General features: G+C 38.2%; 1 protein-coding gene across 1 annotated transcript in view; it reads left to right on the top strand.

The window, feature by feature from the left end:
* The window catches only part of DOCK11 (dedicator of cytokinesis 11), a 293614-nt gene that overhangs the window by 197766 nt on the left and 77900 nt on the right, over positions 1–17948 (top strand). Inside the window, exons 42-46 of the mRNA XM_063432045.1 lie at positions 10776–10958; positions 11373–11486; positions 12681–12896; positions 16126–16183; positions 16534–16640. Coding sequence (XP_063288115.1) covers positions 10776–10958; positions 11373–11486; positions 12681–12896; positions 16126–16183; positions 16534–16640 — 678 coding nt within the window. The remainder of the gene's footprint in view (positions 1–10775; positions 10959–11372; positions 11487–12680; positions 12897–16125; positions 16184–16533; positions 16641–17948) is intronic.

Below are 17948 nucleotides of genomic sequence, written 5' to 3'. Positions count from 1 at the left end.
GAACATGTAATAGGCATGCTGACTGCAGTGATGTCCACCAGGGCTGTTGCCTGTGAATTAAATATTCATTTCTTTACCATAAGCCGTCTCCAAACGCATTTCAGAGAATTTGGCAGTACATCCAACCGGCCTCACAACCACAGACCACGTGTAACCAAACCAGCCCAGGACCTTCACATCCAGCATCTTCACCTCCAAGATCATCTGAGACAAGCCACCTGTACAGCTGCTGCAACAATCGGTTTGCATAACCAAAGAATTTCTACACAAACTGTTAGAAACCATCTCAAGGAAGCTCATCTGCATGCTTGTCATCCTCATTGGGGTCTCGACCTGACTGCAGTTCATCGTCGTAACCAACTTGAGAGGGCAAATGCTCACATTCGATGGCGTCTGGCACTTTGGAGTGGTGTTCTCTTCACGGATGAATCCCAGTTTTCACTGTACAGGGCAGATGGCAGACAGCGTGACTGGCATTGGATGGGTGAGCGATTTGCTGTAGATCGAGTGGCCCATGGTGGCGGTGGGGTTATGGAATGGGCAGTCGTATGTTATGGACAAAGAACACAGGTGCATTTTATTGATGGCATTTTGAATGCACAGAGATACTGTGATGAGATACTGAGGCCCATTGTTGTGCCATTCATCCACGACCATCACCTCATGTTGCAGCATGATAATGCATGGCACCACGTTGCAAGGATCTGTACACAATTCCTGGAAGCTGAAAACATCCCAGTTCTTGCATTGCCAGCGTACTCACCGGACATGTCACACGTTGAGCATGTTTGGGATGATCTGGATCGGCGTATACGACAGTGTGTTTCAGGTCCTTCCAATATCCAGCATCTTCGCACAGCCACTGAAGAGGAGTGGACCAACATTCCACAGGCCACAATCTACAACCTGATCAACTCTATGCGGAGATGTATTGCACTGTGTGAGGCAAATGGTGGTCACACCATTACTGGTCATATTGGTTTTCGGACCCCCCAGAACCCTCCCAATACAGTAAAACTCCACATTTTAGAGTGTCCTTTTATTGTGGCCAGCCTAAGGCACACATGTGCAATAATCATGCTGTCTAATCAGCATCTTGATATGCCACACCTGTGAGGTGGATGGATTATCTCGAACAAAGAAGACGTGCTCACAGATTTAGACAGATTTGTGAACAATATTTGAGAGAAATAGTCCTTTTGAGTCCAGCTCATGAAAAATGGAGGCAAAAACAAAAGTGTTGCGTTTATAATTTTGTTCAGTGTATGTATATACATATATAAAAATTTAAATGTATTTCCCCCCCCCCCATTAATTGCAGCGTTACATAAAAAAGTCAAACAGGTAGTATCCTATTTTTTACCTAAAATCATCCCTATCTAAGCAAACAAATATGAGAATTCATTTACACCATATGGTCATATCCTGTGAAGCCCACCACTACATCACATTACCCCAATATCAGTGAGTCCTACACTAACTTTACCATGGGAAATAAACATGCCAACTGCAATACTTACCAGCAGACCTAATGTATCTGGTCAGTGTATGAAACCTACTATACAGATCAGCACTTACCTATATTAAAACTACCAAGCTAAAAGATTGGAGCAAACTATTATCCATCTACAGTAAGTTACTACTATTGACAAATGAGAACATAGGTAGCACTTACCATCAATAAACCACAGCTTTCATAGTGGTAAATATACGGGTCTATTAAAATATTTAGAACCTGACACCAATGTATCCTTCAAACATATTTTTGAGTGGGCTAGAACTGAAACATTAAGGAAGAACCTTTATAAAAAGTTTTGTTCTTATGCACTGTCATGTTGTAGTTGTTTTTGTGCTGGCTTGTTCACAAACAGTCGCTTAGAGGAAACACTGTTCTCTATCACCTAGTGTGACCTTACAGACTGTTGTGGTGCAATAAAATGCAGTTCCTGTTGGCACTGAGTACCTTAAAATACTTCAACACCTGATCTAATGTGCTTTTCAAACATTGTTCTAGTTTCCCTGTGGCTCAGAAATATCGACCAGTTTCCTTGTCTTCACTTTAGTTTAATGTCTGCATGCTAATCATGTCTGCCTACATTGATACTATCGACTGCATAGCATTTATCTTTTTGCAACTAAGATATTTGTCATGCAAAAGACATCTTTTCCAGTCCATTGCCACGGTAACTCCATCAGGACACTCTTAGAAGGTTCACTCAGAGCGTGCATACGTCAACTGGGATCATATGAGCTAGTTGTTCTTAGTGGGGTTTTTTTAGACAGCTGGCTCGCCAAATTTCATAGTTTATTGAAAACTAAATACATATATGTGTGCCTGACTTTGAAAATTGCAGAATGAAAACTACTTTTAGTAGTTAAAGTTAGCAACAGTAAATTAATCGATTTAGTTACATGTCAGTAAAAGTTACTTACAACCCTGGAAACAAACCTAAATATCTCCTAAAATGCTGGGATTTTGTCTCATCCCCTTCAGGCAAAAGGTAACTCCTGCCCTGATAGCCCTAATACAAAAAAATGTCATGAAGATGTTAAACAGGTCTGTACATCTTAAATGGATTTCAGCTTAATTTATGGGTAAAAAAAAAAAAAAGGTGTAGGTGACAGCTTTCACTTTATGTTTGTCAATTTAGTCTTTGTATCATTTCATATCAACAGATCAAATTCAACAGAACGATATAGACCATAGACTACATTGCATACACAGTTGTACAGTTGTGTTTGTACATGTCTAAGTGTGACTGTTTTGCGTTACTTGTTAAGTGATTACATTTTTGGTGAGCATTATCACGCAATGATCAGTAGCAAATATATCCATTGTGTTGATTTAATTCTAAAATAATGTTGAAACCCCCTCATCTGCTATGTGAGATAAGTCTATTATGTAGCTGCAAGACTGTTTTTTCAAAATGTTATGTTGGAATTCAGCCCAATTTCTAGACAACCGATTGTTCAAATATGTTTTCATTTTTGGTCAAGTTTGGACTTTTCTCTATAATAATTCATATGTAGACAAATCCCCTATCACAGTATATAAAGAACATTTCCTTTTTTTTCTGCTTAAACAAATGTTATTTTTGACTCTACTGCTCACAGAAGCTAACAGGAGCTACTTTCAACAGCAGCAGTTAGTTAAAGGAACACTGCAAGCACCATAATCACTACAGTACGATGTAGTGGTTATGGTGCCAGGAGTGCCCTGGTGCACATCCGTGTATGTAGTCAAACCTTTTTTGGAATGTTTTGACTCCTTATCCAGGCGCTTTCTCTCTCAGCTAAGTTTGCTGTGCAAGGATTAGCTCGTTGGCAGTTAGCCATGCACAGCAGGACAGAGCACATGGCAGACTCAAGTAAGACGTCAAACTGTTCTAAAACATTTTAACTACTTAAAATGGGGAGTGCAAGGCCAGTCCTGGCACCATAGCCACTGCAGCAGGCTGTTGTGACTATGGTGTTTGAGGGTTCATTTTACTGTTCTATTACCATTTTGGATACCTGTTTTTTGAAGTGGGATAATTTTTTATTATATATGTTAGTTGTGACGTGTTTAATATCTGTTCATATCATAAAATGAGTTATCCTTTTGCAATATTGTTATTTACTGAGGCCAAATATTTCATTAGCCGGAACATTATAACAGGTGGTAGAAATCCATTTGGTTCAGCACCTTCATGCTGGTGACACGCAGATCTACCTATTCACTCCTGATCTCTCTCCATCTGTCCTTTCTTGTGTCAGCGACTTCTTATCTTTTATTTTTTATATTTCTTTCTGGTTGGCCTCTCACCACCTAAAGATCACTAGGTCCAAGACTAAGCTCCTTCTTATTCCCCCCTCTAGCTCTAGTACAATTTCCTACTATCTTTGTTGAGGGCATCACTATCTCCGCATCACCCAAAGTCCGCTGCCTCAAAGTTACTCTTGAATCAGTCCTTCAACTCCCCCATACAATGGAGGAAGTTGTCTGCTACAACCACAACCAAAGTTAATCCATTTCTGATTACTGACACCACTAGGCAACTCACCCACTCACTTGTTATTTCTCTTCTCAACTTCTGTAACCTACTAACTGACCTTCCTATCTCATACCTCCCCCGTTCTGTCCACCCTGAATGCCTTTGTCAGGCCAATTCACGTTACCCATTGTTCCGTATCTCTGCATCTCTCTGTGAGTCCCTTCACTGGCTTCCAATTCACAGGAGAATAAAATTAAAAATTCTCACTCTAACCTATAAAGCTCTTACTAATGCCGCTCCACATTACCGGCATTAGTAAGAGCTTTATCGGTTAGCCCACCCTCTAAGATCTAACAATGACCTGCTCCTTGCATCTTCTTTTATCACCTCTTCCCATGCTAGAATGCTGGACTTCTCTCTAGCAGAACCAACCTGCTGTCGGTGTTTCCCCTAGTTTGGCTTCCTTCAATTGTTCCTAAAGACATTTTTGTTCAGTGAAGTCCATCACTCAACTCAGTAACTAATGCATTGCACTTACCCAATAAATGCATTCATCTCACTCTGTATTGATATAATTGTCTCCTTTTTCTCAACCCTCCTCTCCATCTAGATTGGAATTTCCTGCGGGAATAGGGCCTCTAACTCCTCCTATGTTTGTTAGTTATTTTGTATTGTCTCAGATGTCTTGTACCTTTGGCAAAAATTACTTAATTAATAAATTATTTTTGATAATTTTTATACTATTTATCTAGTTTTATAATCTTAAGCGCACACACCCTATTTTCCATTTCTGAGTATATAACTCATCAAGTCGCTAGAGTGGGTGTGTAGCTGCTACTCTTCTTTTTTATTCATTTACTGATTTATTTGTGGTGTTATCACTGCATGTACCGTTTTCTATAAGTTTTTTTGTTCTTTAATAGCGCAGTTGGTGTGGTACCTATTTAGACAGCTTTTAATTGGTGTTTTATTTTAATTAACTATTATGAGCCTGAATAGCATTAATGACAGATTTGAGAGGAGAAAAACCTTTACCCTAGAAAATGATCATGTTTCTGGTGTTACTGGTTGTTCAGATGAGGCTGATATACGCAAATTATTTTATGATTTGGAGAAAAATTTGAAGAATGAAATGAAAGATTGGTGGGACAGTGTCCTTCTAAATAAGTATATAGAAAACAAGTTCATCCCTAGAGGATTGAGGTTTGATAAAAAACCGTTCTTTGAAGATAACATTTTATTGGAACAAGAATGGCTGGGAGCACTTGACTCTTGCTCCTTGATATTAATGAATATCCTGGTTAAATATAGGGAATCAAGATTGGTGATTACAGAGAAGAAGATTGATGATCTTCAAAAACAAATTGGCTCTACCCAGAACACGGCTGAGATCTCTAAACTGGATGATGTTATCAATCAACGCCTGATTAAATTTGAGAAGGATATAATGCTCCAGAAAAATAAGAAATTTTTAAGGGATAAAAAGGACTATCAGACAGGACAGGTGAGGAGTTGGCAGCGTAAGAAAAGACTCAGGCAATCATTTGGTGACAGGAGGCGTGCGATCTTTAACACCACTGATAGCACCCCGCCAGGTCCCAAAATGGCATTTAATAAACTGTATGGGGTCAAACAGAAAACCTATGCAGAAGTAGCGAGGAGCAACTCGTGGAGGGAGCACCCCTTACAGCCTGTGTATAGGAAGAGGGCTAATGATGGGAGATTTTATAGCTCTCCACGACCAAATAAGCATACTAAACAGACTAGGTCTGATAACCCTAATTTTATTCCTGTAACTGATGGTTCCCGTTTCACATCTAGGAACCAAGTGACGTCTGAGGCAAGGTTCCCACCTACACAAGAGTTGGGTGCCAGACCTAAGACGTCCCTTAATAGGATGAACAGGGGTAACTCGGAACAAGAGGATTTTTTAGAGATAGCTCCAGCTGGGGCAGCAAAGACCTTTCCATTATTCAAGGCTGCTCTTTCCAAAAAAAGGGGTGCAGTACTAGAGGAAGCAGAGGATGTGGTAGACAGCCCATCCAAAGTGAGGTGCCTGTAATCAAAGGCATTTTTAATCTATCCTCGCACACCCTTAACCCCGGGGAGATGTCTCTCCTGAATAAAGGGTTGAAATTTTCACCTGATAGACTACCTAAGATATTCGAACTTTTTAAAGATCTTAATTATTTTGTGAGGAAGCTCACGATTCTGAGGTCATTTAATATTAAGCAAACTGTGGGTACCACAGAATGTCCAAGGATGTTCCATAATCCACAAGATAAAATTGTTTTCCATAACCTTTTTTCTCTATTGGAGGAGCAGGATTTGCCATCACTGGAGATGGATGTTATGCGTATCGTTGAAGCTAACATCTCATCGGGGTTGAAGGCCCCCTCTACTTTCTATCCACAGGCTGATAAGGGACAGTTTATTCAATTGTTTTATGATTTGGTCTTGAAGGAGTTTAAGGATTTATGTTTGCGCTGTGGCGCTATTAACAAATCGAAAAATAGTTCTAATAATCTTAACCAGCAGGAGCTATTCGCCATTAAGAGTCTTAAGAATAACCCTGATCTTATTATCAAAGGGGCGGATAAGGGAGGTGGAATTGTTTTGTTAAATAGGAATGATTACATTGAGGAAGCTATGAATATTTTGGGTAACAGAGAATATTATCGGGTTTTAAAGAATGACCCTACGAAGCAATATGAAAAGGAATTGAGAGTCCTTATAGAATTAGCTTTCTCTAGTGGATGTATAGATAAGAAGGAAAAGGGTTTCTTTTTGGCCGCACAGTGTAACATACCCATTTTTTACCATCTGCCCAAGGTCCATAAATCCCTCACTCGACCGCCAGGTCGTCCCATCATTTCTGGTATAGGTTCCCTTATAGCTCCCATTTCTAAATGGGTTGATTTCCACCTTCAGAGGTATGTTCCCCATCTACCTTCCTTTATTAAGGATACAGGTCATGTCCTGTCCCTTATGGAAGAGGTTGAGTGGCAAGATTATTATTGTTGGGCCACCATTGATGTAGTTTCACTCTACACTAATATTGATCATGCTCTTGGCCTCAGAGCTATTTCATATTATCTCTCATCTGATCCTCTATTACCGGAATTACAGGCTGATTTTATTTTGAAATTCACAGAATTTATCTTAAAGCATAATTATTTTGAATTTGATGAAGTTTTTTATCTACAAACCAAGGGGACTGCGATGGGGGCGAGTTTCGCCCCATCCTATGCCAATTTGTTCATGGGCCTCTGGGAGAGCACCATGATTTTGGAAAATTCGCATTGGAGGGGGCGACTCGCCTTCTATCGCAGGTTCATTGACGACATCCTTATCATTTGGAGGGGGGGTTGGGAAGAATTAGAAGATTTTATCTCCTACCTAAATGATAATTTATGGGGACTTACCTTTACTTACCATAGACATTTGTCCACCATTGATTTTCTTGATCTCACCCTGACTGGTTTTCAGGGGAGAGTTCTAACTAGGACCTTCCAAAAGAGTGTTGACGTTAATGGATATCTCCATGCTGATAGTGGCCACCATCCCACTTGGATCCAAAATATCCCTTCTGGCCAATTCTATAGGTTAAGGCGCAATTGTTCCTCCCTTATGGACTATGAGAGAGAGTCACTCGTTTTATGTCGTCGCTTCATAGAAAAAGCGTATCCAGCTGAGCAGATCAGACGGGCTTATTTGAGGGCAGGGGCACTAAATAGAGAGGACCTTGTCCCTCCGTTAGGCCGTTTAAAGAATAGGGTAGGGCCACTTGATCAAGAGTCACACTTGATTAGGGTGTCACACAGTAACAATCACAAACTTATCCTTAACCTTTTGGATGAATATAACTGTCCACAAAAGAGGAGAGCTAAATACAATATCAGTACTAAGGATGTGGGGGTGGGGATTTCTCCTGTCTTTACTACGGTTTTCAACAAATGTTATGATGATATTATTAGTGTCATTTATAAATACTGGCCTATCCTTAGAAAGGACCCTTTACTTTGTTTTAGTATTCCAGAACTCCCGAAGATTACCTTTAGGAGAGCCCCAAACCTGAAAAATATATTAGCCCCCTCTAAACTAAGGGACAATGTGGAGGGGCCAGCTACTAGTAAGAATGGTGTCAACAATTTACGTTGCGGGCGGAGCAGATGCCTGACCTGTGGGTTTATTTGTCATAATACGTCCACCTTTAAATCATATAGGGGAGAAGAAACTTTTGTGGTTAACCATAGGATTACATGTAGTACCCCCTTTGTTGTATACCTTTTGATTTGTCCGTGTAATCAGCATTATGTGGGACAGACCACCAGACCCCTGAAATCTAGATTTAGAGAGCATAGACTGGCTATATTGAACAAAGATAGGAGATCTTCGGTTGCTCGACATTTTGAGTTGTTTCATAATAGTGACCCGGCATCTATTAAAGTGATGGGAATAGAGTTTATACCTCCCACTAGGGATTTTGCTATTAGGAAAAGACACCTGATCAGGGCTGAGTCCTTATGGATTTTTAGGTTAGACTCCCTCATACCCAATGGCCTAAACGAGGAGATAGAACTTTTTTAGTTTGAGGTCCCTTTTCTATATCTAGTTGGTTCATTGAGGAAAATTATATAGCTATATTATTGAGATGTAACAATAATATAGGGGGCATCTGCACTGCATTCTCTTTGTATGGAGATGTTTTTTTCCCCTGACCTAGATTTTTGCTGTCTAATAGAATTTATTATAAATTTCTTTTATATTATGTGTATAGTTTTAATGGAGCTTTATATGTTAATATTAAATCAGATTGTGTGGAAATAATTCGCTAAAAATTTTTTTTGTTTATATGCTAATGTTAAATCAGATTGTGTGGAACTAATTTGTTAAACTGTTTACCTGTGTGTTAAACTGTCAGTGTAGTGTATGTATCATTAGCACCTGTTCTATGTTTAACAGGTTTCACTGATGTAGCTTGATTACTGATAATTATCCACTCCGGGGTTCACCTGCTGGTTTTATCTTGAGCAGGTATTTAAACCCTGGGTGGTGATCTAGGCACAAGTACTGATCTTGATAAAGTCCCACAGTTTGGGACGAAACGCGTTGATCTGTGGGCTGCTGGCTGTTCCTTTCTTTCCATTTCCCCTGGGTTTGACGTCCTGTCTTCATCTTTGGCTGAATACCGCGGTCTTTTTTGAAAATACCGACCGCGGTTTCTATCTGCTGGTTGCTGTCTGGGCGGTTGCTGTACCACTCTGCACCTACTTTGTCCATCTTCACGGCTTCACCTCCACTGTGGTCTTTTTTGAAGATCCCGACCGCAGTGTGAGAGAGTTGGAGTTCCCATAACGAGGGTTTATCTGGTTGCTCTTTGATCCGCCCAACATCACCTTTATTCTGCCTACCCAGGGAGGACTTCCGGACAATTACTGGTTTTTTTCATTTTATTTTATTTCACTTAGTATTATTGTTTCTTGTCTCTTGTCTTTTATTTTTATATATCTCATTTATTTATCTTCTGGTTATATCTACCTCAGGTGGGGGCCCACACCGAGGACAGATATATATTTTTTCCCATTTATTATTACTATTGTGTTTATTGGTATATAATTTTTTTGCTTTTTTTTTTTATTTTATTTTTTATTTTTTTTTTATTTTTTGTATCCACCCTACCTTCACTTAGTGATCGGACCTCTATATATATATTCTTTATATTGAGGTTATTCCATCTTTTTGGCCATTCAGTGCAGTTAGTTTGTGGATACATTTGGTGTCATTTAATTTATTTATTTTTTTTTTTTTTTTTTTTTTTGTTATTCTGTTTTATGAGATTTTTGTATTTAATTGTCCGGTTAAGGTATAACAGTGGTGATCGGAATTAGTCCTTTGCTGATTTATTATTTTTTACTTAATTAATAAATTATTTTTGATAATTTTTATACTATTTATCTAGTTTTATAATCTTAAGCGCACACACCCTATTTTCCATTTCTGAGTATATAACTCATCAAGTCGCTAGAGTGGGTGTGTAGCTGCTACTCTTCTTTTTTATTCATTTACTGATTTATTTGTGGTGTTATCACTGCATGTACCGTTTTCTATAAGTCAAAAATACCCATGTACAGCGTTGCAGAATGTGTTGACGCTTTATAAAGTAAAATAATAATTGTTGACCTTGTGATTACCACTACAACGGGCTGCAGTGGCTATGGTGTTTGGGCTTTTCCTTTTACTGTTCTATTACCATTTTGGACATGTCAATGGAACCAGTAGTTTGTAGTGGGATATTTCTTTATTAACCGTAGCCTGTTTATTTTCTGTTCACATCATACGATTAGTTTCCTTTCGTGATATTGTTATGAACCAAAACCACATATTTCATTCAGCAGATCATTATCCCAGATGGTTGAAATCCATTTGGCTCATCATTGACCTTGAGGTTAACTTGAGAAATCAGTATCAAGTTTGAAAATAAAAATATATTTACCAAGAAAGAAACATTGATATGTTTTAGCAATTGTATAAATATGACATGGGGTATAGATGTCATTGCCCAACTGAATGGTCAGGAAATGTGTTGTGAATATTTATTCTTAAGATATTTTGCTGACTTGGAATTTTATTTCTAAATTCGAACAACATGTTTATTTACTGTCTTATACAACATGTCTTGGCACCACAACCACTGAAGTCTCCTGTACTGGTTATGATGCTTGGAGTGTTCCTGTAAATATAATGTCTCTAATATAATAGATTTCTCTTTCACTGAATTTGTCAATCTCTCTCAAAAAGTTCCCCTCAGCATTCTTTAAGGGAAGAGTCAATATGTGTGCAGCCTTTTGCTATGAGGTCCTCAAGTGCTGTACGTCAAAGCTCAGCTCCACCAGGAATGAGGCATCTGCACTTCTCTACCTGCTCATGAGAAATAACTTTGAGTTCACAAGGAGGAGAACATTTCTTCGGACACATTTGCAGGTAAAAGGAAAAGCACTCTATTTTTATGAAGAATACACTGTATGTCACTGGGCAATGCTCAGTTTACTGGGAATTACTGGGCATTTGGGTAATGGTTTGGCCAAAGGAATGTTTGAAGTATCCTGACAAAATTAATTAGCTGTCATTTTATAATAAAACACGAACAGGGTTATCCACTAAAATAAGAAATGTCATAAATTCATAGTGAATTTCAAATTTAGGGCCAAATTAGGCACTCAACTCAATGCATATATAATTTGGGAAATGTTGACAGTTCAACTGTTGTGACATTAGATTTTGAAGCTCACTTTGAATTCCCAACATCCTCACTTTAGTCAATGTAAATATGTATATTATACATAAAACTACAATTAATATCCATCCTGTAACATTGTAATGCATGATCTTTTTCAGATTATAATTGCTGTAAGCCAGTTGATTGTTGACGTAGCTCTCAGCGGTGGCTCCAGATTTCAAGAATCTCTTTCAATAATTAATAATTTTGCAAACAGTGACAGAGCGATGAAGGTATTGTATGTTGAAAACTGTATTTACATTGTAAAACATGGTCACCCAGCAATATCATGTTTACTTTTAGAGCCCCGGGCTTATTTTATGTTTGCGACACCAAAAATTTGAATAGGTAGAATAGCACAGACATTTTTGTTTTTGTATTTTTTTCTTATAAAAGCACAATTCATTTCTTGTAACGAGGATTGATTTTGGGGGAATTTTCTTTATTTCATGTATATTTCTGGTATATATTTTTAGTAAAGATTGTAGCTTAAGGGGTAATCCAGACGTGGACATGATTCTCACTGTGACTCTAGGGGTAAAAACAACACCTCGCTGACGAGGCCTAGCAAGGCTGAAATGATTGTCTGGGGCTGCTATATCTCTCTGTATAGTCTGATATGAAAATGGTTTAGATTTTCTTTTCTTAATGACACAAAGTTAACTAAAACCCGCTTGAGAACTGAGCAGGATCCCACTGAAGGGCAAGCTATTTTAGGTGTTCTCCGTTCTCAATATTCTCTTGCACCATGCTTTAGTTTGATTGCTTAAATTAATAATTACATCCCCTTCAACTTTTCTGGTTTGCATGCCCACATTTGTTACTGATCTATTCATATATATGTAAGTGTAACATATAATCTTTCAGAAAATTTCAAATCGTATATGGTGATCAAAAGGGTTTCTTTATAGTAGGTTACTGTGTCTAATCATGTTACAAAAATACAGGTTATTCAGACTCACGCTTATCTCAAGCAGCATAATCCAAGGCATAGGATGTTCTTCTACTCCCAGGGTGTCTCATTGCTGTAGTAAATTAAAATCCGGAAGGTAACATTAATGCTAAAATAGTCAAGCTGTGTCCTAGCTGAGTTAGAGGCATTTTCGAAAAGGTATATTTTTTTGCATAAATGTTACCATTGAGATTTTAATCCAATTCAATTCAGCAATTAGTAATCAACCCTATTTATATTACTGCTCCTTTAAATAAATTGCGTTTGTAGATTTTATATGATTTGTGGTCTTTATTTTGAATAAGACCACAGACAGTTATACACGAAATTCTGTACTGTAGCGACGTGATATGATATATGAAACATTCTTGGCACAGCTAAGTGTACAGACATGCAGAAGTAGATAAAATACACATTTATTATCTTATTTCAAAATGCATTTCCCGATCTAATACTCAGAAATGTCTCTTTGCAGTCAACTGCTTTTCCATCAGAAGTCAAAGACTTGACTAAGAGAATCCGTACAGTTATCATGGCAACAGCCCAAATGAAGGAGCATGAAAAGGATCCAGAAATGCTAATAGACCTTCAGTATAGTTTGGCAATATCCTATGCAAGTACCCCTGAACTGAGAAAGACGTGGCTGGAAAGCATGGCCAAAATCCACGTGAAAAATGGAGATTACTCCGAGGTGAGGGACTGGTAGAGATTGCCTTGTATTTCTCTGTTTACAGTTAGAGGAGAGGAAGGGTATTCTGTTTACCAATCCACAGCCAGACTGGGAATAAAAGCAGCTCTTGATATATTTCTATACCAGCCCGATATTGCATCAATTTAATGTAGTGAGGACTTATATATAGGCAGAAACAAAGTAAAATCAGTAAAACTAGAAATTAAGCAGATATTAAATTTAGCTGGACTCAGATTCAACAAGTCATTACATAGCCCCCATTAGTCGGACTTTGTCCTACCTTTAAATACACTGCTCGCCTTAAAAGAACACTGCAAGCACCATAACCACTACATCACTCTTAGTGGTTATGGTGCCAGGAGTGACTTAGTGTTACCCCTTTGCAAGTAGTCGAACCATTTTCGAACAGCCACAAGCTCCTGCTTAGAGCATCCACTAGCTGCAGGGACAGCTCATTAGCCGAGAGTGTCAGCTGATCATTCTTAGTCAATTATTATTAGTAGCATTTATGTAGCACCAACATATTCCACAGCACTTTTCAGTTCTAGAAAGGAAAGATTTTTGAGCCCTACTTGCAGTCTATGAGGATTTTAGGAAGGCAATATCTTTACTGACTGAGTTTCTCAGTTCTTAAGCAGTGACAATACCACTGCTCTAACCATTCAAGCTAAGCCTTGCCCTGTCTGGCTGTAAGGAGGCAGAGAGGGTAATTCCTTATGAGGTGACATCAGGGCAATCCTGGCACCATAACCACTAATGCATGCTTCAGTGGTTATGGCAATTGGAGTGTTCCTTTCATTACATGTGTAGTGAAAACAAAGTGTCCATTCTTCACCATGTTATCCATGCTGCAGACCATAACCTTTATTCACAGGCCTGTGTGCATGACAGGAACTGTAACCGTGGGCGGTTCCCTTATTTACCTCTATAATGTCTTAAAGCATAGAACTTAGCAGGGCTAACCATACAGATATCTTAGCCGTAATGTTATATAGTTAGTAAGAGATCCTCTATTTAACATATGTAAATAATTGAGAATACAATATAAAATAAGGATTGTCTTGGAAGCAATAGTTTTGTCTTTTAGATATTTATTATATAAAAATATAAATATAGACATATAAAATCCATTATAGCAGAGTTTATTAGATGAAATTAAATGCTTGCAAATATCATTAATAGGTTAACATACCCTTCTGAACATGTCATCATGTCAGCCTCTCAGTCATTTTAAGATGGAGCAGCGTCTGTCTCCAAGTCTCTCCTCTGTGTCTTAACATTTAAAAGTACACTTATTTATACCTTAAGTGTCGTCATTTTAGAGTCACCATAGTTCATATATGAAAAAGTAACTTGTCTACTTTAAATCAATTTAGGACCTCCCTTAATTTGGCAAAGATACAAGGCCATAACTAAAGGGTGCATACGTCATGGAAATTTTCCTGACTTAGTTCAAGATGGCATCTTAAAGTCTGAATAGCTTATCTGTTGTTTATACTAAGACGTAAGTGCACAGTCGTGGGAGATTCACAGATTTGGGGAAGTTCCATTAACTTGGGGTTACCACAGTATATTGTGTACTGAAAGAGTCGTAGTATAGCCTTGAAGCTTGTTTATGCATTATTGTTATTGTAATTCGTCTGGGACAAAATGGCGCAAACATATTATGCACTGAGGTTATTGCTTAAAGAAACATCTATGAAAAACAATATGTTCCATTTCTAACACCTTGTCAATTTGCAATATCTCTTAAAGACAAAGTACACAGTTTAAGAAATACAACATTTCATTCTAAAACTTGTAATATTTGCATTTGCCCATAACAGAACATACACTGAATTCTGGAAGTCTTTGAAATTTGGAGCCTATCCTGGCAACTTCACAAATAAAGAATTTGACCCCCCCCCCCATCAATGCTTGTAAATCTGTTCCACGTTCAATGCATACAATACTTGAATGGGTCACAAAGAACTCTGGTCTATGCGCTATACGTACCCATTTAGAAATACAGATTATGTCCATGAAACATCATCTCACACACATTTTTTTTTAAATCATAAAGTATTTTGAAATTGATGCTTTATGCGGGAGTTGACACATTTTTCGAATCATAATGCCTTAAATAATTAATTTAAAGTTATATAAAATAATTTCCAGAATCTGCATTCTATCCAACAATTAAAATAAATTATGTGAAGAATGCACAAGATGACATTTGCCTTGAAAAATAGGCACTAACTACAAATGCAGTTTGTGGACCATTTAAAAAAAATAGAAACACAAATTCTAAATTTCCAAAAGTAAAATTATGAATGTTAGCAGACACACCGTATTTTATTACTGGTAATGCAAAGATAATTCAAATGGAATTTCAAATGTTGAAATTATCCAAGTTAGCCATGTATTCAATTATGCATTTATTACCTAAATTTGGAAATTCAGTTGGAATTCACTATACATTTTCAACAATTCATACTATGGGTTTAGAAATAAACCATTTCAGTGAATAGCACTGTGTATGGATCCCATTGAGTTCAGTCTCTGCATTATGTTTTAGGGAGTTTTGAGATACTGTTAGCCACTTGAATCTATGTTTTAATGTTTTCAATGGGAAATACATGACATGACAGGTTGACACCTTCACACAATTCTTTAAAATCTGTGGTTTCTGGTTAGACTTGAAAACACACTCTTTCCTTCAGATTAGTATCCTCCTGAGTTAGTCCATGGGGCAGTAGGGTTCCCGTTCTGGAATCTGACTGTTGTCTTGGGAACAACCTACCTTCTCATCTCTCCAATATTTTTTTAAAATGTCCTTTTTTGACCAGCGCTAATCGCCATGTCCATTCTTCCTCTCCTTGTACTTGCCACCTCTCTCCTACCTACTATCCCCTGACTCACCCAAACATCTGCTCACTTACCAGGCATCCATACCAGGCTTCCCCAAACTCTGGCCCTCCGGATGTTGCTGAACTACAACTCCCATGGTTCTCAGCCTATCTATTTCATTCATAGAATCATGGGAGTTGTAGTTCAGCAATCAGCATCATATGGAGGGCCGGAGTTTGAAGAAGCCTGATCTATACCATTACACATAGATTAAGTATTCTACATTTCCCCATACATTATTCTAAAAGTCTCAATAAAAAAAATGCAAAAAATAAATCCCTTTCATTGTGATAGAACAAGATCATGATTATTTATGTTTTTTTTCTAATCTTTTCTTTAGGCTGCAATGTGTTACATTCATGTGGCTGCCTTAGTTGCAGAATTCCTCTACAGAAAAAGTAAGGCCTTCACTATTTACTATTGCCCTGTTTAATGAATGCTTTTAGAACTTGGTATCTTTAATTCCATGAAAATGGTTTTCTAATGCCAATATTTTCTGTGCCATTTGTCATAATTTGCCCTTTTTCCTAATAAATCCCACATCGAGTTTGTAATAAATATTTATGTTTATTTAAATGTATTTATATTTAGTGTCCACTATATGTTGAATAATTCATACATACTAGTTGAGCATTATGTCCGGATATGTCACAAACATCTACAGTGTCAAGTTATTCACTATTGATAATGCCGATATTTTAAACACATTTTCAAATGTCCATCTCCAGTAATCTTTCCCCCCCCCCAGAATTATTCCATAGCGGATGTTCTGTGTTTAAGAAGATTACACCCAATATTGACGAGGAAGCTGGCATGAAAGATGATGCTGGAATGATGGATGTTTACTATAGCGAGGTAAAAATTTTAATTCCTGTGCAAACGTGAACATCTAAACATTGCAATGTTTTTGAGTGTCAGGGCAAACTGTAACTGTCACTTAGTGCAATTGCTTTCCTTGCACATGGAGATGCCATGGACAATACCAACACAAGAAATGTAGCTATGTGCATATCCTCAGTTTAGATTTCTCTGAAATGCCTATATGGTATATATTATCATCTCATGTATATATATTTTTTTCTATATTTATGTATTTATGAGAACAATTTATTTTAGCCTGGTTCTTTTTAAGAGTATTGCTGTTCCATTCTTGTAATTTTATATATATATATATATATATATATATGTATATATATATATATATATACAAAAAATACCACTGCTCTACCCCTCCTGACCAAATGACTAAATTCTGATATCTCCAATTGGTGAGTGCATTGAATCGAATCTCCAACCTACACTCGGCAGCCAGACCCCTGACCACATTTGAGGCCATTTGTACGCAAGACGCCGCACGCCATATCACTCCTGTACCGACTGCTAAACTCGCCACAGGGAGACACTCGACTTCCCTACTTTACCAGATATTGGGTAAGAGACCTTGGGCATCCGCTGACCCAAGACCAATGGACCACAGTATTCACGATGACACACAAAACCTCCATATGCACCAGATACCAAGAATCGGGATACAAAATGATATTGCACTGGTATAAAACACCAGAGAAACTCGCTACTATGTATAACACGAGCACACCAGAATGTTGGAGATGTGGAACCGAACTGGGCATGCTATACCACATCTGGTGGACATACTCGCAAATCAAACCTTTCTGGCATGAAATACACCAGGTGGTTACAACACTCACAGACAACGCCATAGAACTCACGCCAGAAAACTACCTACTACACCTGACACCCCTACAGCCCCCCCCCCGCCTACAAAAAAACGATCACCCCGTACCTAGTGAATGCGGCATGTAGCCTGATCCCAACATTCTGGAAAAAAAACACAATACCAACCCTGACGGACTGGATAACGAGGGTAGAAGTCATAAGGACCATAGAGGAAATGATCTTGACCGCAAAAGGAAAACCCCAGACGTACCTTAGACATGGTTCCATTTCCTACAATGGCTAACCACTAGACAAAACCCAGGACCACACCCACGAAGGACAGACAACGACGGTTGAGGGCCTACAGATCACAGGTCGACACACCCAGGAGATTACTGCACACACACCCGGAGACAGGACACCTGAAGACCAAGGCAGCAACATGCGAAGACAGCAACGGAAGCACCTGCAACAGACTGAACCGAG

Source organism: Pelobates fuscus, chromosome 9, assembly GCF_036172605.1.
Source record: "Pelobates fuscus isolate aPelFus1 chromosome 9, aPelFus1.pri, whole genome shotgun sequence".
In the NCBI taxonomy this organism is placed as follows: domain Eukaryota; kingdom Metazoa; phylum Chordata; class Amphibia; order Anura; family Pelobatidae; genus Pelobates; species Pelobates fuscus.
The sequence above is the reverse complement of the archived record's forward strand: the minus strand, read 5'-3'. Positions and strand labels throughout refer to the sequence as shown.